Here is a 27,510-nt window from a genome sequence, read left to right on the forward strand (position 1 = left end):
CTGCAATGGGAACAGCAAAAAAGTCCCAGCAAGTCATGGACAGTTACGTCCATGCCAAGCTGGAACTTTGGGGGAATTCAGACAGGGACACATATGTTGTGCCCCCCTGAATGTATCTCCATGGTGTGGGGGTCATGGAGGTCCCATGGGGCCCGCTTTATTCCTCCACCACCAGCCTTTCATGGAGTGGGTCCTGCAATGAAATGGCTGATGGTGGCGGATTTTGTAAAATGCTGAGTAGGACTGCGTCAGTCCTGCTCAGCATGTTATACTGTGGCACAGCTCCGCCACCGCCAGGGAATGCAGCCAGTGGTTGTTCGCCGCAATGACTTTTGCAGTCGTAATCCAGTGGATGGACCAGAGATACTGCAAGTCGAGCAGTCCTAGATTCATCAGACTCGTAAACAGCCCCTGAGCGTGTACCCCAGTAATGATATGCATTCGAAATAGTTGCCAAATGGTGAGAAAATCTAGCTTTGGTGAAGAGCGGTTTCTAGTGACCTGCCCAGAATTTGTCAGGGTTGAAATAGTGGAAAACCATCCACATAAACAGTATATAAATATCCACGAAATGTTAATATATATGTGGGGACAGCTTCCCTGCAGTGCAAGAAAGAGTTAGGAGTATGTCTCTTTAATGCACCGTATGTATGTCGCGAGTGAACGTGTGTCAGAGTCTGCGAGATCAGAACGTCAGAAGACAGTGTGGCAAAAGAGGAAAATCCATTCAGGGTCCAATGTCTGGCTCCAAGTGCTTAAAAACGCCAAAATCTTGGATTTAAAAGGTGTCTGTATTAGATCACCGGAAACCACACCACCAGTGTTTGCATGCTGGGTAGCAGATTTGGATCTTACATTTCCACATGTGTTACCCAGCAGCTAATCATTGGCGGTGTGGTTTTTGTATGTCACGTTTATTCTAGTACAGCCCCTTCTCTTGGGGGAAAAAGGACATCCCTATGGTTACTCTTTTACATAAGTCTACTGAAGTACCATCGTCATTCCAATACCTTCTTTCCCTGGTCTTGACTATAACATTGGTATCAATGGAAACATGGAAAAATCATAAAGATCCATTTGCTGCAAAGAAGATATGGCATCCAACCCCGAAATTCTTAGCCCCCAACTCCTCATAGAAATACATAAGGCATGTATTGCCAATTATTGCACAATATTGAATATGGAGAGCGACATTTAATAGACGATCTGACAAAGAAGGTCCAGTGAGAAAGTCCTACCCAACCGTTTCTCCTGGACATGCCCCCTTGTCTGTGCCGATTTTCTGAAGCTTTCAGTGATGTTGTTTTTATTTCCTAAACTTGCAGTGCTATTATGGGCTGTGTCATATATGTGAGGAATAATAAAAGGGCAAATGTATATGAGGTACAGAAAAAAGCCGTTTTCACCGAGGCATGCTATGAATCATCGGTGCATGCATGTGTTAGTATATTAAAGCCAGGCCTACTGAATTTTCACTGCCTGATGGTTTTGGACTCCTGGTCACCTGAAACTGAATCACAGTGCGGTAAAACTGCTTTTTCGTCCACAGCTGCGGGCACTGCTGTATAACTAGTAGGGTGATCATCTCAGTCCAGGTCGTAGAGGACATTGTCACCTGTCCTGAACTATTCATCTATGAATAATTTTTTCAGGTGTATTTGTCTAAATAATTTGATGGAAACAAAACATGATCACAACACCCAGAATTCATTAGCTCATTACAAGAAAGTCAAAGACAGAAAATAGTGCCCGTAATGAACAGGAGGGAGTTGGTCACCCAGATAAATATCCATAAACCAATATACGAGCTAGGAGAATATTGTTTTGCTCCTTAAATTTGTTTAGGATGATAACTAGAATATGAATGAAAATATTTCTTTCAGTAGGTTCAAGGAAGACGGTGGTGCGGAGATGAGCATTCTCAAACTTGAAACTATGATCATGAAAGGATATCTCAGAATTATGGCAATGCACAGTACATTGCAAAAACAACAGTTGATGGACAGAATGCAGAACATTTTCATACATTCACCTCAGTACAGAGATCTGGGTCTAAATCCTTCTTTTTTTGCTCACCATGCCATTCCAGTTTGAACCCAGCCATATGCAAATCAGTCCTAGGATGCATGTTTCCGGTACAGGGAGGACCTGGCTTGGCAGTTCGGGCTGGACTGTTCCCATGAGGCACAGGGTCAAGACTGATTTGCATATGACCAGGTCTAAACTGGGGTGGAATGGCGAGCAAAAGAATGATAGATTTAACCCAGATCTCTTGAATGGGTGTGAATGTTTCGATTTGTCCTGCATTCCGTCCATCAATTGTGTGTCTTTTGCTTTCTCGCCCTAAGTACGCCATGTATGTCCAGACGTGGGTCCTAGGATCACTGTGTCACTGGAATCAAGCTATCCTGGATGAAGAGGGGTGAAACCCCGAAACCGGTCCTAGAATGCTTGTTTCTGGTCCAAGGAGGACCTGGCTTGGGAGCTCGGGCTGGACTGTTCCCATGAGGCACAGGGTCAAGACTGATTTTCATATGGCCAGGTCTAAACTGGGGTGGCATGGTGAGCAAAAGAATGATGGATTTACCCAGGTTTCTTGACTGGTGATGAATGTTCTGATTTGTTCTGCATTCCGTCCATCAATTGTGTGTCTAATGCACGGTACATTACCAGCCTTTGAGAGGAAGGTTGAGTCATTATCAAAAATCTTCAAGGAGGCAATTTAAAACCTGCCAAATATCAAAAGAATCATCTCTATGTCTCTTCCATAAATTAATATGACTTCTAAGTGGATTGGAGGAATTAAGGTGGAATCGAAACTGTCCGTGACAAAAATGGCAAAGTTGGGAACAGAAATCGCTCAGATTGATGTCTCTTTAATTTATAAATAAAATTGTTTGTCAAATAAGAAAACATTTTTGGTGAGTGATAGTCAAAGGAGAGAAATTATAAAGGGTGTAATTAGGACCTTGGTGTGGTTGTAGTCTAGTATCAAGTAGGTTTTGAGAGACAAAAATCCTATAATTTGGGGGGATATTAGTGTACATCAACTTACAATCAAGGGTCTGTAAAAGGGAGTTTAAGGATTCAAAAGGTTTATCTACAATGGTAACTATAACTGGTGCCCTTAAGTATCAATGACTCATGCCATCACCATGCACAGCTAATTATTCCACATATTACATCTCAAATTACATGTTCTGTAGCATCATTGAGAACATCACTGCAACATTTGAAATGACATCATTGATGACAAAACTGTGTATGGCAGAGGCGTGGGTTACAATTATCTCAGGGCACAAGTTATAGTTACTTGAGATAAATATAACTGGTGAATTTTTAGTGTGTTTAAAACTTTACAAAGGCACTGAGAGATTTACCTAACTATGACACTACTTAACCTTCTTTTTTTTAGTGGTGTATATATATTTGTATACAAAAACCCACAAGCACTAATTCAGAGGAATTGATTATGTGTGGTCCGAGTCAGAGTTTTTAGGGAATACCACAAATTTTAATGCATACCATACCAAAATCTGCCTTTTACGGCACATTTCCTACAGCTTTCCACTTTTACATTTTTGCAGCTTTGAACTTCCAAAATGTAATGAAGGGTGAGGATTTTAATCCCACAAAACTCAGAATTCTGAAGCCTGCACAAACCCCTGAAAACACAACACACTCATAATCAGGACTAGACCTTTTTAAATAGAAATCCATGTTCAGAAGTATTTTAGTGCACTTTTAACAGGTGAAGCTTGTGATTGTCTTTGTGAACTGCATATATTTTTCACACTCATGTGGGATTCATGTCCGTTGTTTACCAGCACTAATTTTATTAGTCGTGATAAGATTATTCCTTCATTTCATACCCATCCCTTTAATTTGGCATACTACGATAAAAACATATTTTAGATACAAAGTATGTAAAACATAAACGTTTAGAAACACAGTGAAAAAGATGTGTTGTGGCACTGAGATCTGGATTAACTAAGAACACACATCACTGAAGTAGAAACAAATGTAACCCCTGAACCTTTGTTGGAAAACACCCAGCCAAGTACAAGTAACACAAAGAAGCTTTCTTTGTGTTTTGAAGTGTGAGCAAGTAAAGGAAACTGAGCATATCACTTGAGGAAACAGAATCTACTTCAAAGTAGTTTGTCAGTACCTAATACCAGGGCACACAATGAAAATCACAATTCATTCGGACTGACATAAATTAACCTACCTTATACCACTGAAAGGTTTTTCCTTTTACAGCAAAAACAGCATTGATATTGTTCTCAGTCAATTTTTCAGACAGCTGCCCCAGTGATGGGTGTTCCTATGAAACAGAAAACACAAAGCTTGATTGCTATATTCTGTGATCAATGACTTTGTTTGAGACCTATACATCAATACAAATTACTTGTACAAAAGGGTATTCTTATAGATCTTCTGGATGATTTAAAAGGAAACACTTTCCCTGTTTTTGAGGAGATACATTATGGCAGAGCTAAAAGAATAATGCTATCTAGAATATGAGGAAGATGTATGATGTTGTTTACTATAAAATGCTCGATTTATGTGCAACATTTATTATGCCAATACTTTTGGTCCACATCCATAGTCAAAATACATTGTTGTCTAATCTGCATGGTGTAGCTGGAGTAAAATGCTTTGTGATTAGCGTCCTTTTTACAACTGTAAAGTTAATATTAGTATCTTTATGGGCATATTTCAGGCATAGATTGCTTTTTTTAAATTATTATTGGAATCCTTGCAAAATTCTCTGTGCTAAAAATATTCCATAAGCCAAATAACCAACAAGTTAAGTTAATCTGAAACACCTTTAGATAGTTTATTAGTTCTATTCAGCTGTGACTCCTCCACTATGGCGGAGGAGCAATCCCCCACCCACTGTCAGCAGCCGCAAAACGTGAAAATTAAAATGATAAAAACACAGGTTTATAATCTTTTTATTTTGAACACAAATGAGTTTTAGGACTGGGCCAGGTGATGACAATCTGGAAGGGGAGTGTTGGGCACTGCTGTCAGTGTGAATGTTGGTTTGGCCGGCCATCTCATGAAGGCCAAACTGATATGCCCGTGGCGATGTCTCCAACCGGAACTGCATTGCTGGGTTGGAGACAGCAGGCACAGGCTCACAGTCTCTCTGGGAGTGTAAATCGAGGGCCCTTAGGCCAATCATGCATGAGAGCAGCATCAGGATCGGCAGCAGGGAAGTATAGGAGCCCATGCAGTGCAGCAGAAGAGCACCGAGTTGGTGATGCAGCGATCAGAAGAGAAATGTTTTTCTTTTTTTTTTCACCGTCGTCCATCATTCCCCCCCTACAACTCTGCCCTGATACCAGCCACCACTGGTTCCGTTATGCACTCTGCTCTGACAATCTTTTCATGTCAAGCATTCAAGGTATTTTTGGCACCTTCAATTACTTACACATGCTATCCAGAGATAAATGTTGGGAATAAAAACTAATAATTCTTTTATGCGATGCTATAATACCCTAGTTATTGAACAAATGTATTGATTTCATAGGGGAAACAGTCTTTCCAATGATGCCTTTACCACGCAGTGCCTTTACCATGCAGCCTTCACCAGGCAGATGCCTGTATGGCTAAAACTAGGTATTTTGGGTTTGGAGTGGCAAAGGGAGGTCAATTTAGGATTTACGGGTGGGTAGTGGTAGAAGACGGTAAGGGTAATATTAGGGTTATGGGATGGATAGCAGCACGGCCCGTGGAGGGAGTTTCGGTGGGGCGGAGAGGCGGGGCGGGGGAGGGGCAGGGTGGGGGGTGCTAAAAACTGGAGTATGGATATTTGAAGGTAAGTAAACAATTTAGTAAACAAAACGAATTTCGTAGCGCACCCTGCATCGCATTTTGCGATGCAGGGCGCGCTACGAAATTCGTTTTATTAATTAAATTAAATTAAATTGTTTACTTACCTTCACTTATCCATACTCCAGTTTTTAGCACCCCCAACCCTGCCCCTCCCCCGCCCCGCCCCGCCTCTCCGCCCCACCGAAACTCCCTCCACGAACCGTGGCTGATGGATAGTAGTAAAGGAAGGTTAGGAGTGAATTTTAAAGAAAAGGGGCAGGGTGAAACAGTATTTTGCTTTCAGTAATTTATTAAATGGAAATGCAACCACATTAATAACTATACTAAATGAAATAGTCCATTTAGTTTTTACTACAATGAAAATTCACAGGTAAAATTATGATGTGATGACAGTGGAAATAAACGTGACTAAGAACGCACGTGATAAAAGCAACTATACTACAACAGGAACATTCACATATTGCAGCAATACAGCAACACTGACATGAGAAACACACTGATTACTGCCTCACAGATCACAGATTTCATGTTACAATGACTTTACAAAGAAAATCAATATTCCTAATGGTCAGGAGGCCTCTTCAATCTAACATTACCTCACTGAACTTATTTAAACCCTTGTCTCGTAATTTTGGTTTTAAAGTGTTTTTAAAATGAAAATGAACGTACAAATGCCAATGCGTAACCCTTATAAGCAGATGTGCAAAGTTTATCCTGCAATGTATTACCTTTGTTGAAGGAGGGTACAGTATCATAACTCGTTTCAGGATTCACCTCTCATGAGTCAGGGCCTTCCCGTGGTCAACAAAGGCAATAAACAGCATATTGCGTTTTGTTTATCTGCATATGTATTTTAGTTTGCGCCATAACAAGCCTTCATTTATCAGTATTAAATAGTATTCATTTGCTTTACTCATATGTGTCCCAATCCAAGGACTGGGATGTTCAGTGAAGGAGCATGAAACTTAATATGCCAACAACAAAAACCTTGTTATCCACATTTGGGGCACGCCTAGCTCAACAGTGTTTAAGGCACATCTTCAGTAAACCATTATTTATACAATGCATAGGTATTAAGTGTATACAGCGTAATTTCGTTCTGACATAATGTTCAAAACGATACAAAATTATTGATAGACTCTTACCATATTGGTTGATCTTGTGTATTCATTGTCTTCCAGGTGGCACTTCCCATCATTAGGAACTACAATCCCAGCCAATTTACTGTCAAGGGCAAGATGTGACATTTGATCCGTCATTACTAGAAGGAAGCGCTTAGCCTCTTGGCGCCAGCCAATATGCCTCTAGAACAAAAGGAAACAGGAGCTAAGCAGCACTCTAAACCAACGATATCATTAATAAAAGTGCCATTCATTTCAATTGTAGAGCATGAATGTTATTATGCTTAGCTTATCACATGGATAAATAGGCAACACATTTACATATGCCTTACACATTTAGACCTTGTTTTCGAGTTTGACAAACTTGGGTTTATTTACGCACCCATTAAATACTATTAGTCCTGGTTGGGGTATTGGCCTGATGTGATAAATACTTCCTAAAATGTGTTTCCGCTATGCGAATAAGGCATAAAACCTGTATATAATATTTATCCAACCAAAATCCGAAGGTATTTTCCCCATACATTTTTACTCGTTTTATGTTGCCAGGTTTTTCCTGTAAAATATATCATGGGTAAACTGTGGTAATTATTGCACACCTCTGAATTCTATTCCCTTTGCTCTAATCAGGCCCCCAGTAAAGGAGTCAAGCCTCTCTTAGCTCCACAAATCTCAGATACTCACCTTTGGTGGGTTATAGAAAGAACGAAGCAGATGCATAAAATATCATCAGAATCAATGCCTACACGTTTGGCTTTTTAACTGGAGCTTTCCCCACGAAAGAATGGCAGAACTCAATTGTAGACAGAAAAATATGTTAATCCTAAAACATTTTTCCCCTGCTTCCGTCCAATCAGCAAACATGAGAAACTTGATCTAAGCACACCTAATACAAAGCGTCAGATGACACCAGCCTAGACAACATGGGATTTATTGACAGAAGTTTAATACACTACTAAACGTGTTACATTTAGTGCATCCTCTGAAAAACAATGCAAGTTATTTTCCAAGGGAACATTTTCTCCCCAGTGAATGTGAATCATTTAGAATAGAATAGAAAAAAGATGCTCAGTATGTACTCATTGCATTTTTAAGTTAAAGAGCTTTGAGTAATGCAAACCACAGCGCCTGGATACCCTCGTGAGTTATTAGCTGAGCTTTACAAATCCACATAACACATCAACTGTTTCTAGGACCATTTTTGTGCATGGTGAGCTCTGCACAGGTGGTCAGAACAAGCTTCGTTCAGCTGGAGCGGGTGCTGAAACCTTCATTTGTTGGCCAATGCCCAGACAAATAATTGATTCAGCAGTGCCATGAAGGTGACAGTGAATTATCGACTGTATAGCAACAATACCTTGCCACAACCCTGATTTTGGTTTTCTTATACCATGCTGTACATGCAATACTGCCTGGCCTTTCTTCAGGTTCTGTTTGTGTGCTAACTTAACTTCTTTAATTTCGCGTTTGGACTTTTTTCTGTGCAGACTGCCAGGCCCTTCTTTCCGTTTAATTTTATTTTCTGTATTCATTTTTCCTTGCTTGGTAGTTTATATGTTGAGACCACCTTTCACCACCTGACTTTAACTGGAAGTGATGTGCTGGATGCGACCGAGGAGCACAATGAACGAGCTGAGTGGGGGCCCCGTGACATGATAAAGGCATTCCTATCTACTGAGGGAAGTATTTGTCCCTATATTCTCCTGATTTGTTTTAAATGGCATTGTCTATAAAATGTTTAATGAAGTGTACTTGTTCCATTAACGAGTGCAAAGCAAGCAGCCATTACCCCAAAGACTTACAATGTATTCTAGTGGCCAACTACCAATATATGTTCTTAGCCATTAAACACAGAGATGATATTAATGATCTGGCTTTAGCTTCTGATATTTAAAGGACTGTGCCTCATTAAAGCCTCTTTCTCAAAGGTCTGTTCGTTCAATGTCGATGACATCCTAATAGATGCGCAATATATTATAATGGTTGAAGGTCCAGTATTATGGGGCTGAACACTCTGATCAAAAAATGCTACTTTTTACTGTGGTGAAACTGAGGCACTACCGCTGCTAGAACACCCGCCTGCTGTTTGCAGGTCACAATGCTGTGGGTAGTAGCATATGAGGAACTATCAGGGAGGTCTTATGGCACTGTTTCGAGAACAATTCTAGTTCACTAGTGGAAGAAAGGTTGGAGTGAGAGGTGTTCAAGGTAGTGGTCCATTGCACTTCTACAGATGCAACATGTGGTTCCCAGAGAGATACCCCAACATGATTCTCCAGGTATTAAAGGCAAAAAATAGTGAATTGGAGAAACAGTATATGACAGGCCACATACTAAGAGCTGAGTTACATATACTACGATGCATGGTGCAACAGTTTTCTATAAATGTTAAATGCTTTGATAGTGTTTTTAGTCAGGCAATAAACAGATGCAGAGAACAACCGGTGCCACACTTCCCCACATAATTCTGAGGCATTGCATCCTCTGCCAATAAGCCTAGTAAATGGTAGGTTGCTAATAGGGATGCGTGTTGTACTAGACCCCATCTATGACATAAAGAAACTCAGGTTCATGTTTAGGTAGGGGGCATTCATGGGTCCTGAACTTACTTTAAAAAAAGAACGGGGTGCTTGTATACCCTTGTGATGGCACAAAATTATTGCCCAGTTTCCCATCACCTCCTTGAACTCTACATCTTGGGTGTACAGGGCACACCTGGGTAAATCCCCTAAGACTCAAGTGCAATGATACATATCACACCTTTATCGGAAAAAATAATTTGCAGGTGTTTCTCACTCCTCTCTTCGAAAATATAGGCTAATTCTGATCAAAACTGTTAGGAGTCTGGCACCATTCTTAGAGTAACTCTGATCTGCTGGGGGAGTATTGTATATAGACAATGTTAGAAATTGGGTCTTTAGCTGGCAAAGGTAATGACTATGTCCAAATAGGTACCACAATCCTAATATGACATAACGTGTATCTGTAAAAAGCATGTATGACCCAAGGGTATCAGGGTGTTGAATAACAGATGTTAACAGGATTTATTAATCCTTGTCTGGGTAAGTCAGAAGGCTGTATGACAGAGGGACGAATGGCTAAACCGTGCATGCCTCTACTACGAAGCCTAAACCAGAGAATGCATTCGAACAATGCATTCCTTTACCAAGCATCCCTTTACCATGCAGTTTCTTTGTAAAGGCATGAGTGGTATAGGGGAATGTGGTAAAGATCACACCGCATGTCACCTGCCCTTAGCACTAACAGCTACCCCAACCACCCTTGAGCTCTAAAAAGTACCTGACCCCACCCTGAGCCCTAAAATAGACACTGCTCCCTGAGCCTTTAAACCTCACACAACCCCACCAGGCCTAAAAACTACCTGACACCCGCAAGCCCTAAAAACTACCCCGACCTGCCCCTCAGCACTACAAACTACCCTGACCCCCAAGCCCTATCCCGACCTCCCCCTGAGCACTAAAAACAACCCTATCCCTTGGCCCCAAAACTACCCGGACTACCCCCGAGCACTACAAGCAACCCCGACCCCCAGCCCTAAAACAACCCCACCCCAGCCCTGAGAACAACCCCAAAACCTTGAGCCCTAAAAAATACCTCCAAATGTTAAAAAGTACCCCACAGCCCCCAAAACCCGGCCCCAGGGCCCCACTTACCAGTCCATGTCCTCTCCTGATCCTTCCTGTTCCTGGGCCAGCCCTCCTCGGCATGTAGACTACGCGCTGCCTTAACCACACATATGCCTGGGTAAGGTATGTGCGTGGTTAAGGCAAGCATGGTTGCACTTGCTTTGAAATGGCACACGTGGCTCTCCATGCATTGTTCAGGCTGTTTCCCAAATATACACAATCTAAATTAACCTGCGCTGTCTTTCTCTTTTAATGCGGGTGATGAATTTAATGATCACAGGTCCTCCTAGGTTGTAAATATGATGTGGACAAGGGTCTGTGGGGGCCCCGGAGTGGATGGTTGATATGATTGAGGTGATGTCTTCCTTAGTGAGTGTTCTCCAGTTGTTTAGTGGTAGATCTGCAGTTTGCTAATGTCCTCTTGATTTGGTTGCTTTCAAAGTTGCTGTCGATCTTCTCAATTTTGTTGTTGAAGTAACTTGAAAGACCGTTGCACAGTTCCTCGGAAGGTGTGATGGATTTGGTTGAGGTGTCTGGGGTGGTGAATTCTTAGATGGTGGCATAAATCTTTCTGCTGCTGTTGGAACTGGCTGCAATACTATCTGTGAGAGCTCTTTTCTTCGTAATTTTCAGCCGGTGGTAGCAGTGTCTGAGGGAGGCTTTGTAGATTGATCTCACCTCAGCGTCATGGTTGGTTCTCTACTTCCTCTCCAGCAGCTGCAAAGTCTATTGGAGTGCAGGAGTTCTTTTGTGTACCAAGAGGCCTGGCTATTGGTTCTGCAATGTTTGTGGGTTTTGATGGGTGCAAGGACATTGGAGCAGTTGATCCATTGGTTTAGGTTGGCGATGTCTGTAGCTAGTTCATTGGTGGTGTTGGGTTGGCTTTCTTTAGGATTGTAACTCCAATCAGTTTCCATTATTCTTCTCCAGTTCCGGATGGGTTGGTTGGTGTTGGTAGGAGTTTCAGGTTGTGTCATAGAGATATTGAGATGGATAATGTACTTGTCTGTCCATGTGAGTGGAGAGGTGGAGCGGTAGCTGATGCAATTGCCGGAGGGGAAGATTACATCTAAGGTGTGTCCTGCATTGTGAGTAGGGTCTGTGACAAGCTTAGCAGTCCTATGTTGTGTAGACTCTCGAGGAGGTCGGTGGAGAAGTGGTCAGAGGGGTCTTCCAAGTGGACGATGAAGTTGCCAAGAAGAAGGAAGTGTGGGGAGTTTATCATGAAGTAAACTTGAACAAAGAATGTTTCTTACCTGTGCATTTCCCTATGGTTGCTGAACCGATAGTTCATTCACTTCAGTCTGGGCAAAACAAATCTGGAGTTCCAAAATATACTTGGATGACATGCAGAATGATGCGTAAACCTGAACAGTATTGGGGAAGTCTTTATAGGCTCTTTGGTATTTTGGCTTTAGTGCCCTCTTTCAATGATGGTCAGATTTATGTTAACTAAAATGTTAATATTTCACTCCTTTCTGTATTGTTTCAAAATTATACCAGTTTTTCATTTGTTTCTAAATGCTCCTTTACAAAGACTTAAATGCTCTGACTCTCAACCTCAGCTGCAATGATGAAGGGAGCAAACTGGCTCTTGACACTGGATGAAAACAGTTCAAACCTTCCACTGTTCCAACATGTGTGTGGCTGAAATAGGTAGAGGCAGCTGACAAACAGCCTCCTAGGTTTATAGTGCTCGCTAATAACATTTTCAGTAGAGTACTGAGGGATACCTGGACAACAGCTCCAAACGCTACCCTGATTTTCTACTCAGAGCTCCCTGCATTTGCAAAAATTAGACACTATGAATATTGTGCTATGTTATAACATGTGGTTTACTCATACAGTAGAACCTTTTGAATCAGATGAACTATGTACATTCCAAAGTGTAATGGAAGCTTTCAGCGACCCATTATGCCCTATTGTAAGCAAGGACCAGTCAGCTTGGAATCCTGTAAACATGGAATTTCAACCTCTCCGTGTTTTACATATCCTACGAAATTTGGAATGTTGAATCAAAACTATTAATCAATTTTACTTGACCTTACCAGAGATGCATGATATAAACTCGCACAGCAACAAGCAATTGTTTGGATGAAATAGAGAGAAAATGATTGTAGATGGGGTGAGAGAGTGTTTCAAAGTTTAATGAAAACTTAAATTACATAACTTTAGATTCGATGCAGTTATTTAACCCGTTGGCTGCTGCTGTTGGCCAACGGTCGTCACGTGCACTACCTTGGTAGTGCTGCGCACGTCCATTGGCTGACGCTGCCCCACCCGTTTTTCGAACGTTCAGCACTGGAGCTGAACATTCGACTCAGCCAACGGGTTAAACTGATCTTAATGGACTCAGTAAGTTTCCAGGCGACATATGGTGAGATGGGAAACAGGTGCCCTAGATGTCATTGGATACACACTGACTTTACTCAGAAGCTTTGACTTGTCGCACTGTGCAATTATTCCAGGGGCATGTGACTATCTTACTGGATGGAATTAATAGGAGAACACATAGGAACAAAACTGAACCTTGTTCGTTAATCTTAAGTCCACAAACATATGTAATTGTTTCTTAGACGTGGCCCTGTTTTTGGCCAAGTGGATAATCTTGTCTACATGAAACTTAAAACAAGGCTACTATACTTAGGGGGTGGCTAGCTAATGTCCAAAACTAGGGGCTTGATTTAGATCTTGGCAGACCGTTTACTCTGTCAAAACGGTGATGGATATCCCGTCTACCGAAATATAAATCCCATTTTATCCAATAGGATTTGTATCTTGTGGCGGATGGGATATCCGTCAAAGTTGTGACGGAGTAATCCATCCGCAAAGATCTAAATCAGGCCCTAGGACTGCAATGAAATGGATGGCACTGAAAGTCAGCCACACAATGGTGCTGATGGCTCTATAAATGACCAAGAGTGCATTTTTGCTGAAAGTACTCAAACATTTGATACAAATGAAACGGTGTATAGTGGATGTCCTAAGGAGGGATATGTGAGAGGGTTCTCTTGAATGTATCCTGGTCTGATACTAATCACTACTGGTGAACCATAATGAACCTGATAAATGGAACCTATTACATATGTTAAAATGAATAGAAATGTTGAAAAAGGCTGATCTTTTTTACCTCCAAGTTCCTCTTCTTAGATGTGTGCCAGTCTAGTAAATTTAAAGGTAACAGGAACTAGTCCTCAAAAAGTTGCAACTCTCTGGACATTTTCATAGAATGAGATCTTACAGAAAATTGAAACTTATTACAGTATGCAGGTGAGTAATGCAATAACTAAGGGCCTCATTTAAAGTGTGTCAGAGCGGGGCGTTGGTATAAGTTGACAGTGCTCTTGACCGTCAAACTTGCAGTTCCCCCACTCTATTAGAGTCAGGGGAAGCACTCTATTTATGGAGGTAGACTTACACTAGCTCAACCAGCATTAACCTTTGACCTGATGGTTTTATTGGAACCTGTCTGCAGGTCAAGCTCATGGTCACCCCACCATATTTACTGCAGAGTGATCTTCACTCATTTTCTTACCTGGGACTGTCAAGAGGGGCATTCCAGTCTGGGGTTAGGGAAAACGATTAATGGCTCCAATGCACAGAGAAAATGCTCACTGCATGTTTGGTTCCAGTTGTTTTTCAATCCACAAAGTTCCACTTTGGGAGTTTGTTTCTTGAAAATAAAATATGAGACCTCCACAAGGCAGATAAGGATATCTACACATGTTAAGTGGTCCCCACTAGTGGTGTGAGGGCTGTTTTCTCTGCTAACCCATAATCCGATGGGGCCAGTCTTGATTAGTTTTTAGGTGAGTCCAGACATCTCACTCTACTGTGACTAGGTGTTGTACTGTACTGCTGCCTTAGTACTTTTTAATGGTTTCACGTGCATGGCACTTGCTACACATATATTGTACTATTGCACTATTGCATATGCAATGTTCCAATCCCATATGATGCTTACGAAATATATGCGATGGTAACGCAAATAAGTGTTGCTGACATGCTTTGGGAAACGCGATCCTTAAAGGAAAGTCATGATGTAAATGACTGTGTTATTTTTATATTTGTTTCTCATTCTAGATTGGCTACTGCACCTACGGACACCATACGCCAGTGGTGCAACTAAACTGGTAATACCTAGGTTACTACACCCCATTACCAGTCATTCAGTGTAGATTCTAACTTTTCAATTAGGTCCTGAAGAATTGCCGCCTGATCCTTCTCTGGACAACTAGGGCAAGAAATATGTTGACCGCATAAACTATAGCGCAACTGCCTATAACATTATTATAGACAGTCGTCATTACTCAGGGTGGGAGACAAGATCATTAAAATTAGCTTCCTTGATCCTCCCTCTTTCCCTGTTATAATTCACTTGGTCTTTTAGAAACCACATCGCTGCACTCCTACACTCTAGGGCCCCAGCTCTTCACATTGGGAGTATACACGTTATACAACACTACAATAAGTTAAAAGGTGTCAACTAGACTTTAATTTCAATAGGCAGGTGACACAGGTTATCCATGAATGTGTATTTTAAATAAAATCCAAAAAGGGAAATGTTATAAATGTATGAACTTTTGCTTAGCTACCTCAATAAAGTGGACCTTAATAGGATGAAAAATCCAATTACGGTATGCCCATACATAAAGCATAACAGAAAAATATAGCATTGTCTCTCTCCTCACCAATCTACATACTGTCCGTGCCACACCCCTGGATCATAGTAATTGGTATCGCAGGCTGTTATTTTTAGTCATGATATCCAAACCAATATAACAGCAATTACTTAAGGACTTTCATAGATGTGGTATTCAGTGTAGAAACGGTTTAAGGAACTAAGTACACCAAACCGTCTATAGACACCACAACAACAACAAAAATTCAGAAATTGCAAAAAATAAATGCCATATTACATCTAAACAAGGCTTTCTATTAAGCATAATGCCTAGATTTGGAACACATTACTGTTCCTTTTTATATGCATGACACCACTTGGATGACTACAGAATAAATGGTTGTATTTGTTTGATTTGGCCTAGAGTTTGGGGGAGCTTCACCATTCCTTTCTGCATTAAGGAAGGTTTTTCACCTAAATCAGATCCGTGTGATGCTTCAAGACAAAGAACTTCATGGTGAAAAAATAATCTAACGGCTTTCAAGGATATGCGAGAAGTTGCCTGTTATAAATAGTATCAATATTCAACTCGAAACCACCCTCTCCAGCAGTGAATAGTTTCTCGAAATTGTTAACCCATAGATTTGCGATCAGAACTTTATTTTATTGATACACTCCTATAATATCCTCCTGCATGTCAGACTGCTATGTGTAGGGCCGTTGCTGGAACCCTTAGAAGACACTGGAATCGCCATGGACAATCTTAAAGATTTCACAACAGACATGATGTCCTATCCTAACACTTCTGATATCTTGTTCTAGAAAGCAGTCTCTGCCCCGAAAATGTACAAAACATGAAAAGGAACATAGAGGAAGGAGAAAACAGTAAGTAATGGCAAATAAACAGGCAGCAAAGTTACAAGAACCTGGATAACGAGTATCACTTTTAAGGTCTTGACAACAGAGGTGTTTTTGAATGGGATGTCACCAAACCTTCTTACCTGACACACTGCTGCCTGCAGCATTGCATCAAATGTCCCTTCAGGTGCATCAATGTTTGCCGAAAGCTTTTGCTTGCCGACTGCGCTTTTGAAGTCTGCAACATTGTCAGTCAAAGGAAGCACATGAATGAAACCATGAGGACGCATACAATCACGCCAATAGTCGCTGCACAAAATAAGAAAAATATCTCTGCATAACTTTCTTCTAAGGTAATTATGCAAAGTTGTACAACAAATAACATCCTGTAAATTTACTTCAGTTACTACACGTTAATCTCTAAAATGGCATTGTTTTCTTTGAACATGAAAAGTGAAAATATGATGGCCATGCTTCTTAATGTATAAAGTGGACATAAAGTGAAGATGACAGATTATATACAAGTAGTGAGATATGAACCTTTTCCCAGTGTTTCCTGGCATATTCTTTTTACTCCACATAACTGGCTTTTTAAGTTTTAGCAGTTTGAACCTGCCACACAGTCCCTAACCACAAGTAACTTTCACTAACACATGAAATTCTTTCTGGTTATTTGCTTTACATATTTAATATGTTTATATGTCTCTTAAGAATTCAGCACAAGCTGCTTAACAATCAAATTCCAAATGTGAGACTGCAGAAAGCATTTCACTACTCACATTTGGAGCACATCTGTGAAATGGGCAGTGGAACAACAAAGTAACATTCCAGACCAGCCCTAGACATTTACAGTGGAAACTGACCCCAGTTCTGGAAATGAAATGCTAAATATAACACTCTATGAGCTAGCTAGCATCACTATGTTGCATAACCATTAACTATGCCAACAAATATTAAGAGAGGTGTAAAATGGACTATGTGCTACGTCCAAGGAGGCTGCAGCCAGTCTGTACATTGTTAAACCTATGCCTAGATTAAAAGAGGCACGGTTTGGAAATGGTTAGTTATATTAATCCCATGTCAAGTATAATATTAAAGAAAATAAACATATTTACTCAATATGGATTCAATCATGACTTTGGTAAGGATACAATGTTTCTGCGGTTTACGGAACCTTCTTATCCTGGTAGCCTCAATTCTAGTCTTACAGTTGAGATCCTATGGCTGAACAGTTACCTGGTTTCTTCCCTAGGTATTCCCCTACTGGGAGATGTCCTTACACACAAGCCTTTCTGATGATCTGTTTTTACAGCCGTTTTTCAAAAGACGCTCCTGAGTAGAGTTATAAACTTAGGGAGGCCAATCCTCCTTGGTATGAAACAATCTTGGCCAATAAAGCAGTGTGTTTCAGTTTTGATTCATGAGTGGTCAGAGGAGAGTTTGGAGAAACACAGTTGGAAATCTCGACGAAATTTAGTTCTTCCATTTTGTTCACCTCACTTTCTCATATTAGATTTTGGATTATGTCAGTAACTGGTTATTTGTAAAGCATGCAAATAACGCTTGGTACAACTGTGCTGTAGACAGGTTAAATAATCAAATTAATAAAAGTCCATGTGCAAAGGATTAGTGACCACTATACGGTGGGGGGCAACAGCACATGGAGGGTGTATAAAAATGCAACATAAATTGTCATTAAGGATTACAAAATCATGGCACAAATGAGGGAGATATTGAAACTTTGCACAAAACAGCTAACATTGCCCAGATCCAATGGTTCATTCCAGTTAATCTAAGGTTACCGAGAATATTATGTTTTATGTCCCTCTATAACAGGGGATTAAAGTGGGCTGTCAGATGAGTATTGGAAAGCAATTCAAGTCAATGAGCAGAGAAGCATTTGTATGCTGGGGGGTTTTCTAAATCTTGTTATGTCACACATGAGCAACCCTTGGTCACACAGCACTCAGTATAGTCCATTTGACATTTTCAATATACATTTTTGGGCATGTTGAAATAGAACAACTTGTTGGTGAAATATGCAGTCTTATTTGATTAGCTAAGTCCCTAAGGTAGCTAATTAATAGTTGCAAAAATGGGTATGATGTACTCACATGAGTTTGTGTTTGCGATCACACAGGCAGGAACATGCAAGGAAGTTTTGATAGGGTCCAAGGCTTGATTTAGATCTTGGCGGATGGGTTAATTGGTCATAACGTTGAAGGATATCCCGTCCACCAAAATATACATTCTGTTATATCCCATCCACCAAGACCTAAGTCTGGTCCCTGGGCTGGCCTTATGAAGGCCTGTCAGTAGCACATTTCCATCATCAATACACAATGTGAGTAAGTGTTGGACCACCAACTAAGGTCTTGTTTTGGAGGGAAAGGCTTGACTTTTCAGATTAGTTTTCAATGGAGCCTGTCATTTCTAGTCATACTTTGAAACGAAGATTCAGCTGGAATAATGCTGCAAATTTGAAGCTAACACATCTTTTAGGAATGAGAGAGGTAGATGATGAATTCAGTCATTGTTTTTGTTTCACCATGCTATTATTAATTCTTGGTATCTCTTTGGGAAGAACAGCAGGGTTTCTTCTTTGTGTTTTAACTCTCAAATGGATACAAGGTGTCCTAAAAGAATAGGTTTCCATCAAAAGGCAGGCAAATTGTCTCAGTTTTTTCCCTTCTTTGTGGTCCAAAAATGCATTCTTAAAATATACCGGCCTGTTTTTGAGGCTGTCATTGATGAGCTTTATAGCACTAACTCAGGTCTTAAGGTGTAACTGTTAGTTTTGTATTGATGATGTACTATTCAGTCCAGGGCACATATAGTAATTATTGATTCTGTCAAAAGTTGCAATCTGACATTCAACCCCAGGAACAAAGTAAAGGACTGGTCTTTCATACTGAAACAGGAACCAGTGTGTCAAGCTTAAGTGTCAAGATGTTTCAACAGACCTACACTACTTCAAATGAACAGAATAGATCTCCTGGATCATCATGGAGTTTGGCGTACTCACTACTTCAGAGGAATTCTGTTACAGGGGATAGGACCAGAGATTTGAAAGACAACAAGAGAGAAATTGAATCACAGGGAGGATACAGATATGACCAAATATTGATAAAGTACTTAAAAGAAGATATTTTCTGATCGCCCATAATGAGGATTTACCTACATGACCTGAATACTTCAAATTGAGGTACGGACTGTAGAAGAAGAATATATACCCTTCCGGGTTGGAATTATCACCGGATTAATAGCACTTTTACCAAGTCATTAGCCTGAAGAAGTCGTAAAAGATGCGACGAAACACGTGTCGACTGGGTTCAATGAAAAGCTACATAGAAGAAAAATTCAAGAAATGGACACAGATTTTTGTGTAAAATTCATCCCAAGGGGAGTTTGAAAAGCGTGTGCTGTGGAAATTACTAGTATTGTTGGGGTGGGCTTAGGCCACACATTGAGAGAGAGGTGGTTCCCTTCACCCTTAGGTACCGCTATTCAGTGATATTGCGCCTATGAAAACATTGGACTGTGTATTTCCCTAAGTGCACCATTGCTTTACCAAAAACCACCGTTTGGTCAGAAAATAGATCTCCTAGCATGCAGAAGACAGCTCACTTCATACACCACATCACCTTCCATTATTACCAAAGGCTCAATTTGAGTCACTGATAAAGTAATGAAAAAAACAGCCTTAACAAGGAATCATGAAACTATATTTCCTTCAAGCAACATCTGGAGAAAATAGTATCAGAGTAAATAAATCTGACAGAGGATTTATCTCATATTTTAAGTGTTTGTAATTTTAACTAGCAGTAGTTAAGCCAGTAGGGCCGGCTTTAATTAGATAAACAGTACTTGGGCATGCAACAAATGTAAACTACATTTGTGAATACATGTGCCTACGTATGTTGGCACATGAAAGCCAGAACAATGGGCTTTACCAATGCAAGTTGCATTTAGTGTGACTAGTTTTGAGAATCTACCCTGATCGGGAAATTTATCCGACCCTCTGCACATTTTCAGGAGCATTATCTTTGTTCTCGATTATGTGTGGATGTGTGTGACTGGGGTAGGGGATCACCAGCCGCACATAAATACAAAGTGATTCCTAGATGGGCCCTGCTACAACCCCAATGTCTGTGTGCTACCTAGCAGCACCGCCAGGACTTTCGGGATGTTAAGCCTGAGGACTTAAGTAAAACCCGATGTTTCCAAGAGCAATCCTCTGAAGATTGTTTACAGCGTTTCCTTGTGGCTTCTTCCGACTATATATCCACCCGAGTGCCGGAAATTGCAGGCTGCCCTGTGAAATGACTCCCAGTGGCTCCGTCAATAACCAGCATCTTTTATGTCTGCAGTAGCACCATGTCAGGAGGTGAACGGTAATCAAGAGGGGATCTCAGACTGCGTTAATGAGCTGACCATGTGGAATGCTGTGGTGATCGCTGCTGAAGCGCGCGGATATAAACAGTTTGTACAGCTTACTAGGGCTGCGCAGGATGTGTGGCAATGTCAGCACTGAAAGGAATGCTGGTAGAAATTCGGAGATGAGGTACTGCAGCCAAATTGTAGAATATCCAAATGAAAATAAATGTTCAACAGATTGCAAATTGTGCTTGTGGTCTACAGCCACTCTGAACAAGGCTCGAGGGGAAGGATGTTCATGCATGGTCGGAAAGTAAAAGGTATTCAAACAGCAATTCTGCAGTCCGGACTGAAAGAGAGAACAAGGAGGGGTTGCTGTGTATGTTGTGCAGATGAGAGATTCGCAGAATGATTCCAATAATGTAAACGGGTTCTAAGAATGAAATTGTTCAGAACCTCCACTGGTTCGGCAGGAAAATATGCATATTTGGGGAACTGTGCCAAAAAAGAGAAACAAAAGGTTAAATACCTTCACTTGTTTAATGAAACTGAGCTCAGGAACACTGATGCCTCAGCAAGATTGGGAAGTAAAACATTAATTAGCGTTCGGTAAGGCACATGTTCACTGCTGAAGCGGTTGTTTGAAGCAGGTAACAAATTCTGGCACTCAACACTTCAGCACTTGTTATACTAAGAATGAAAGGCAGAGGGCACATAGTGATAATAACAAGTGCAGGGTGGGAGCGTGTGAGGCAGAGGAGATGCCATGCGCGCACACATTGCCTGTCCGTGCGCGCACATGGTTTGTCTCCCGTCGCTCACCAAAGCCACAACAATAGAGTCTCGGCAAGTGAAGTAGCGCATGCGCTGCATTCGCTAGGCGAGATCTAAAAATGTGATCATGGAATGAATAAGGCAACAGTGAATTAAGAAGAACTACCACAGAAATCTACAAGATTTGATCATCAAGTGTCTGATTTAGAATCTATTCTGGAATACATTCTTGAGAGAATTCAACACATTGCATATTACTGCAGACTCTCCTTAATGTAGTAAATGCGTAAAGTGGAAACCAATTGATTCCATTACATATTCTGGTTTCACGGGAATAATAACACAAGTAAAGGAAATCATATATTTGTCTGATTAAGCAGTGCTTAGTTAAAAAATAAATAAATAAAAAAGTGCAGGAACCCAAATATTTTATTAGGAGCTATCCACCAGCACTGCTGATTGGTGAGGTAGCTGAATATCATGAATGCCTAATCTTCATTCCACTTAAAGCCTCTGACTTCTGCCACCCTATATTTCCTGCATTTTTATCTCTTTATCTCGCTTGTAAGTTCTCCATAATACCTGTTTTCTTCTTTTTCACTGTTTTCCTATCTTTATCGCTTTCCTATTGTTTTCTCCTTATTACACTTTCTCTATGCTGCACTGGCCAAAGTCTGATGAGGAAAAATAAATCCTGGTTCCAAAAAATGAGTGACGTCACAGATGACCTCTAGTCACCTGCTCAAATTCATGCAATTTCGTAAAATAATAAGAATAAATTGATTCAAATGAAATTAAATTAGCATACATGTTGCTGAAAACGAATTGTTCTGTACGCATGAAGAAAAGGGATATCTAATGTTACAGTATGGAACGAATTGCTATGGCAAATTGACTTAATGTATAGATTTAATTTATTCAGTCTCCAAATTTAGGAAAAATGTAGAACATAATGTTAAAAAAAGAGAGCATAAGGATGGCTGGAGGCAACCATGGCCAAACTGGACGGCAGGCTTTTTTTATGACGAATTGAATGTCAGCATGAATTGCTGCTGATTGACAAAACAAATGCCTGTATCTGAATATTTTGTTGACAATACGGAGCCATTACTGTTCTGATTTTCGAACCAGAAGAGGTTTATTTTGAAGTTAATAAACAATTATTTTTTTTTACTCCAGAGAATACTACTGTATAAAAATCTCAATTTTCTTTGTTTAACCTTAGCTGCATAACAGTGTGTAGAGTCTGTGGATAGCCACAGACTCTAACACCCCACCAAAGAATTTAGGCCATGTCTGTAAAAGATAACAAGAAAATACAGAGCACCGCAAATAAGGAATATATGCGGGCTAGTAAGCCAGAACACCCACTTGTCCAACATAAGGGATTTATTGCTCTTATGAAAACCTGCAAATTTTGCTCTCAGGAGGTCAAAAGGTATGGGGTGTATAGCAACATTTAGGAGTGTGACTTTAAGGAGCACTGTTTTAATTTGTAGGGATCCAGAGAACGTTTGTATAGAATACAAATTAATGGACTGGCAAATGGGCTCTTGACACTCTTTAGAGGAAATTCTGCATTTATCACCTGAGCTAATGGGGAGGGGTTTTGGGAGCAGCTATAAGGAGGCATTAGGAAGGTCCAGGGAGGGGTTCAATGAAGGACATTTATCCACCCATAAAAGAGTAAGACCACATGCTATTCAAAAATGATCCTCCTAAAATAATTAGAAACCATAAAGGACTTCAACCAGTAGTAAATGTACTCCATCTCAAACCTGAAATAAGTAACCCACTGAACCGCTGGTACTCCAACACCCTCCCATAGAACATAATGGAGGTTGGGACTTAAAATAAAACCCCATAGGAAATAATTAGTTTATGTAGACTTTATATTTTCTTAAATTGTTAAATTTCTTAACTGCTGCAGCAGTTTTTTTTATTTTCTTATACATTTAAATTAAATACATATAAAATTATTTTACAATAATGTCCATCTAAAAAATCATATTTTTAATATTATTTTTAACTTTGTTTTGTGCTATATGCAGATCTTAAATTCCGCCAAAATGTGAAAAGTTATTAGCAATAACTTTACATTTGCAAATCAGGCTCAACCCCCTGAATTCGGAGTGAGGAGTCATATAGGTCTACACTGTGTAGTAGCTTTTCACTTGTAAATAGTAAATAGTTAAAAATAGTGAATTTACTACAAAGTGTAAGAGTAAATTTACATGTGTAGGTTAGCTCCTGTCTAAATTTGCCATTAGCTCACATTGTGTTGCTTTGTTTTTCCGTGGGGGCTGGGATTGGCAGAGTATTATGATATTATGAGTGGTGACTGTGGTGAAAGAGCTCCATTTTGTAGACATAATATGTCAAAGGTGGAATTCAAATCAGTGGGTTCCAATAGAAGGCTAGCTATATCTGTCCTGAAATCAAGAAATTTAGAGAGAAGTCTTTGGCAACTTTTCTCACCTGGATGTATGAAGTTAAGCAAGCAGGTGAGTAATTCTTCATATAATAATAATTAATTTTATTTGTAGGTAATTTAATGACCAGATAGTTTTTTTTTTATAAATGCGAGAAGTGCTCTTTTAGAGTTGGAATTTTGGGATATCTTCTCATGCTTAGGTTTCTTGTACCACATTTGTAAAAAATCAATGCTATTTTTTTCTATGCCATTTTGGCCTGCCTCTCTCTGATCATTTAGATACTGGTTGAACCAAACTAAGGGCTTGATAACGAGTTTGGTGGTCTTAGAGCAGGCTGCCAAGCTAGCACCCTGCTCCAAGATATCCAAACTCGACCCCCCCGCCAGATTGTGAGCTATCTCATAGTCTGGCGGGTGGTCCTTTGGCATTTCCACAGTGGTGCCTATTAAAAAGACACCACAGTGGGAAGGCCAAAGCCCGTCCCTACATTGTATGGACTATAAAGTCCATGCTGCGCAGGAAAGGGGGTGACGCACACATGGCGCATATGTGCCTCCACGCATGCACCCCATGGCCCGAGGCAACAGGGCACCCTGTAGAGACCTCTGGTTTCCTCACTGCCACAGTTTTCATGGCAGCCTCACAGCTATAAAAACTGTGGCAGTGAGTAAACTCATAATAGCCTCAGTGGTGCCGCACTGCCAGCATCCTCTGACCCCTGCGCCACCACTGCAGGATCAATGATCCCTTACAGTTGCTACGTCCTGTGGCAGTCCCACCACTGTATTCATAATACAGTGGGTGGACCACCAGGTGGACCAGGGATAGCCACCACGGGTTCGGCGGTCCCATGAATTGCTGAGTTCGTAATGAGGCCTGAAATCTTTTCATACCTATTCATTTTGTAATCAGATGTTAGTAAGGATGGATAATCACTTTTTTGTTGGGTATGTTGTAAATGGAAGATCAGCTCAAGAAATATGTTGGTGAAAGTTAGCTTTTTATCTCATTGCTTTCATAATTTATATTAGTAAGGCCATCCACAAAACAATTAGGTAAGGTGAAAATCTAGAGAAACATTCTTGTTTACCATAATATCAATTATAAATGCTGTATGCTGAGGATGAACAACAATGACTCCGTTCTTTCTTGGATCACAAAAAAAAAAGTCACAAAGGTATCCTGTTTTAATGCTACTTGTGCACCAGATGGCTAATGACTACTCTATGGGTACCAATAACAAAATAAAAGCAGAATAAAGAAGGATTGTTTGGACTACTTAAAGGGGTGACCATGGAACTAAATGCATGCAACATAAGCATAATTTTACACCTATAACAGTTCGACTGCTATTCTGATAAAGTCTTCTTTTAAGAGTGCACATACTAATTTTCAACAACTTATAAAGAAATACATACCCACACTGATTATCTTTTCTGTCAGGATGAATACTGATGTATGGTGATACAGGTTTGTCTACAAATGATCCAAATCCAAATCGAAAATTATGAGAAAAAGGAATCATTTTTTGGGACAAATCGAATCCGATGGAATTTAGTTTCTCTATCTCTTGATGCATGGACGCTGAGACATCTACCAGATAATAAAGGTCCACAGGATACGTCTCTAGTTGCTGAATCTTCACCACAAAGTTAGCTTCAGTGCCTATTTGACAAACATACAATATATGTTATAGAGTTCATTGATAGTGCTATGAAATGATCAAATATTTCAGCACAAAGACCAACGTAGAATACATTTTCCAAACTGCTTTAGTTGAAACTGGAATTAAGGTACACATGAGTTAACATGTTTATTTTCCTTTTTAACAAGTGATAAACAATTGAAGATGATTTTCTTATATTTCTTTTTGAAGTCTGTCACAAATGTAATTACATATTAAATCAATGTATTTATTTATGAAGAGATAAGCATTTAGACAACAGAAGCAGTAACACAAAGGTCATATAAAATGTGTATGGTAATAGATACATTTTAGTTTTTTATGTGATGGATTTTGATTGAGGGACAAAAGTAAGAAAAGTAACCATTGATAGTCTAGATAAATAGGAATATCTACATATCAACAAATTTACTTTAAAGAGTAATGGAAGTGCATAGGGGTGCAACATTAAGTTAGTAATAATTATCTGTAGACACTTACATGCATGATTAGACAGGCATTTATCACTGTTTTAAAAGTGGGCAGAACAGGAAAGAACTGTAGTTCACCTAGGAGCCAGTTCCGAAAGTGCGGCCCTAGTAGATCGAAAAATGGAACAGTGAAGCACCAGCAAGGTTTTAGCATGAGAAGAAGATTGAGGTTAGTTAACCAAGTGTTGTGAAAAAGCATGTCGGATTTAGGACAGCTAAATGGAGGATTGATCATTAACAGCATTAAAAACCAAAAACAGCAGTTTACAGAGGCTGTCCTTTTTTTCAAATAGCCAGACAAACTGAAGATGGTAATATAATGTGGGAGTATGCTTAGAAATGTTATAAAAGGTTTTGATAGATGATAGAAATGGTGGTCTCTAGTTGACAGAGGTAGGTACCTTTGTCCAAGTAGGGACTCTTGCTTCTAGTCAGGGTAAGGGGGATACAGACTTTAGATCACTCCTGCTCAACCCCTTGGTACCTTGATATGAGCAGGCAAGCTTATCCCAAAGGCAATGTGTAAAGTATCTGTACTCAAAAGGCACAGGAATATAGTGATAACACCACAAATGGACAACACACCAGTTTAGAAAAATAAAGTATCTTTACCTAAACTCGGCAATACCAAAACAACAAAAATCCAACATATATGTAATAAGAATATGACTTTTAAAAAGTTTCAAGCAACTTGGTACATAGGAAACTATGAGTGCGTTATTTTACACAAAGTACATGTGGATGCGCCCATAATTCACAAGGCCAAATAGCCACACCACAGAGAAGGGAAGCATTGAAAACCAAAGGGATGCTTGAGTTCCTGAGTCCTTGGGGAGGCGATGCAACTGTTCGGCTGCACAGAGGAGAAGTGATGTGTCAAATCCAGACTGTAGGGTAAAGTGATGCATCAATTCCAAGACAGTTCTAGTCTGGGAGGGATGCATTGGGAAAACTTGCTACACCTGTGATACGTTGGAATCCGGGATGTGTTGGAAATCGATATGGTGACAACAAGCAGCGCTGCATCGTTTTCTTCAGCTGCAATCCCACATTGCAGTGGTTCTTGCAGCCACAGGAAGCACTGCATCATCTCAGCAGTGGAGTGGCAGCAGTGCATGGAGATTCTTCCTGCAGGGCAGTGCTGCATCGGAAAAACAGCCACAAGAAGAACAAAGCATCGATTTTATTTTTTTCAACTTCTTAAAGCTCCCAACAGCAGCAACAACTTTCAGAAGCTGAAAACTGGAACAGGAACCTCCTGGCACTTCAGAACCCTCAGCAGTAGAGTTTAGAGGAGCTGGGGCTCTAGTCTTTGTGTCCCTGAGACTTCATAACAGGAGGCCAGCACACACAAGCACCTGGAGATTCTACTTCAAGCAGGTTCTCAGCAAAAGTTCCAGTCTTTGTTCTTTTCTTGGCATTAACTGCATCTGCAGGCCAACGCCACACTGCACAGAGCAAAGGGGTAGTACTCCTCCTCACAGCTTCCCAGCTCTTCTCCTTGGCAAAGGTCCCTTTTGAGTCCAGAAGTGATCTACAGTTCAGGGGTCTAGGGTCCACTGCTTATACCCCATTTTGTCTTTGTTCTTCTTTGTGCAAGGGTCTCTGAGCCCAGTCCAAACCAGTGCAGTCTGACCACAAGGGGTGGAAATAGCGTTGTGTAAGGGAGACAGGCC

The 27,510-nt window shown here is 40.4% G+C and overlaps 1 protein-coding gene across 1 annotated transcript in view; it reads right to left on the reverse strand.

Moving 5' to 3' along the window:
- The window catches only part of ITGB8 (integrin subunit beta 8), a 295,047-nt gene that overhangs the window by 95,197 nt on the left and 172,340 nt on the right, over positions 1–27,510 (reverse strand). Inside the window, 4 exon segments of the mRNA XM_078663672.1 lie at positions 4,232–4,327; positions 6,993–7,151; positions 16,238–16,403; positions 25,099–25,345. Of these exon segments, the coding sequence (XP_078519798.1) occupies positions 4,232–4,327; positions 6,993–7,151; positions 16,238–16,403; positions 25,099–25,345 (668 nt within the window).

The sequence above is a fragment of the Lissotriton helveticus genome, chromosome 10 (assembly GCF_964261635.1).
Source record: "Lissotriton helveticus chromosome 10, aLisHel1.1, whole genome shotgun sequence".
In the NCBI taxonomy this organism is placed as follows: Eukaryota; Metazoa; Chordata; class Amphibia; order Caudata; family Salamandridae; genus Lissotriton; species Lissotriton helveticus.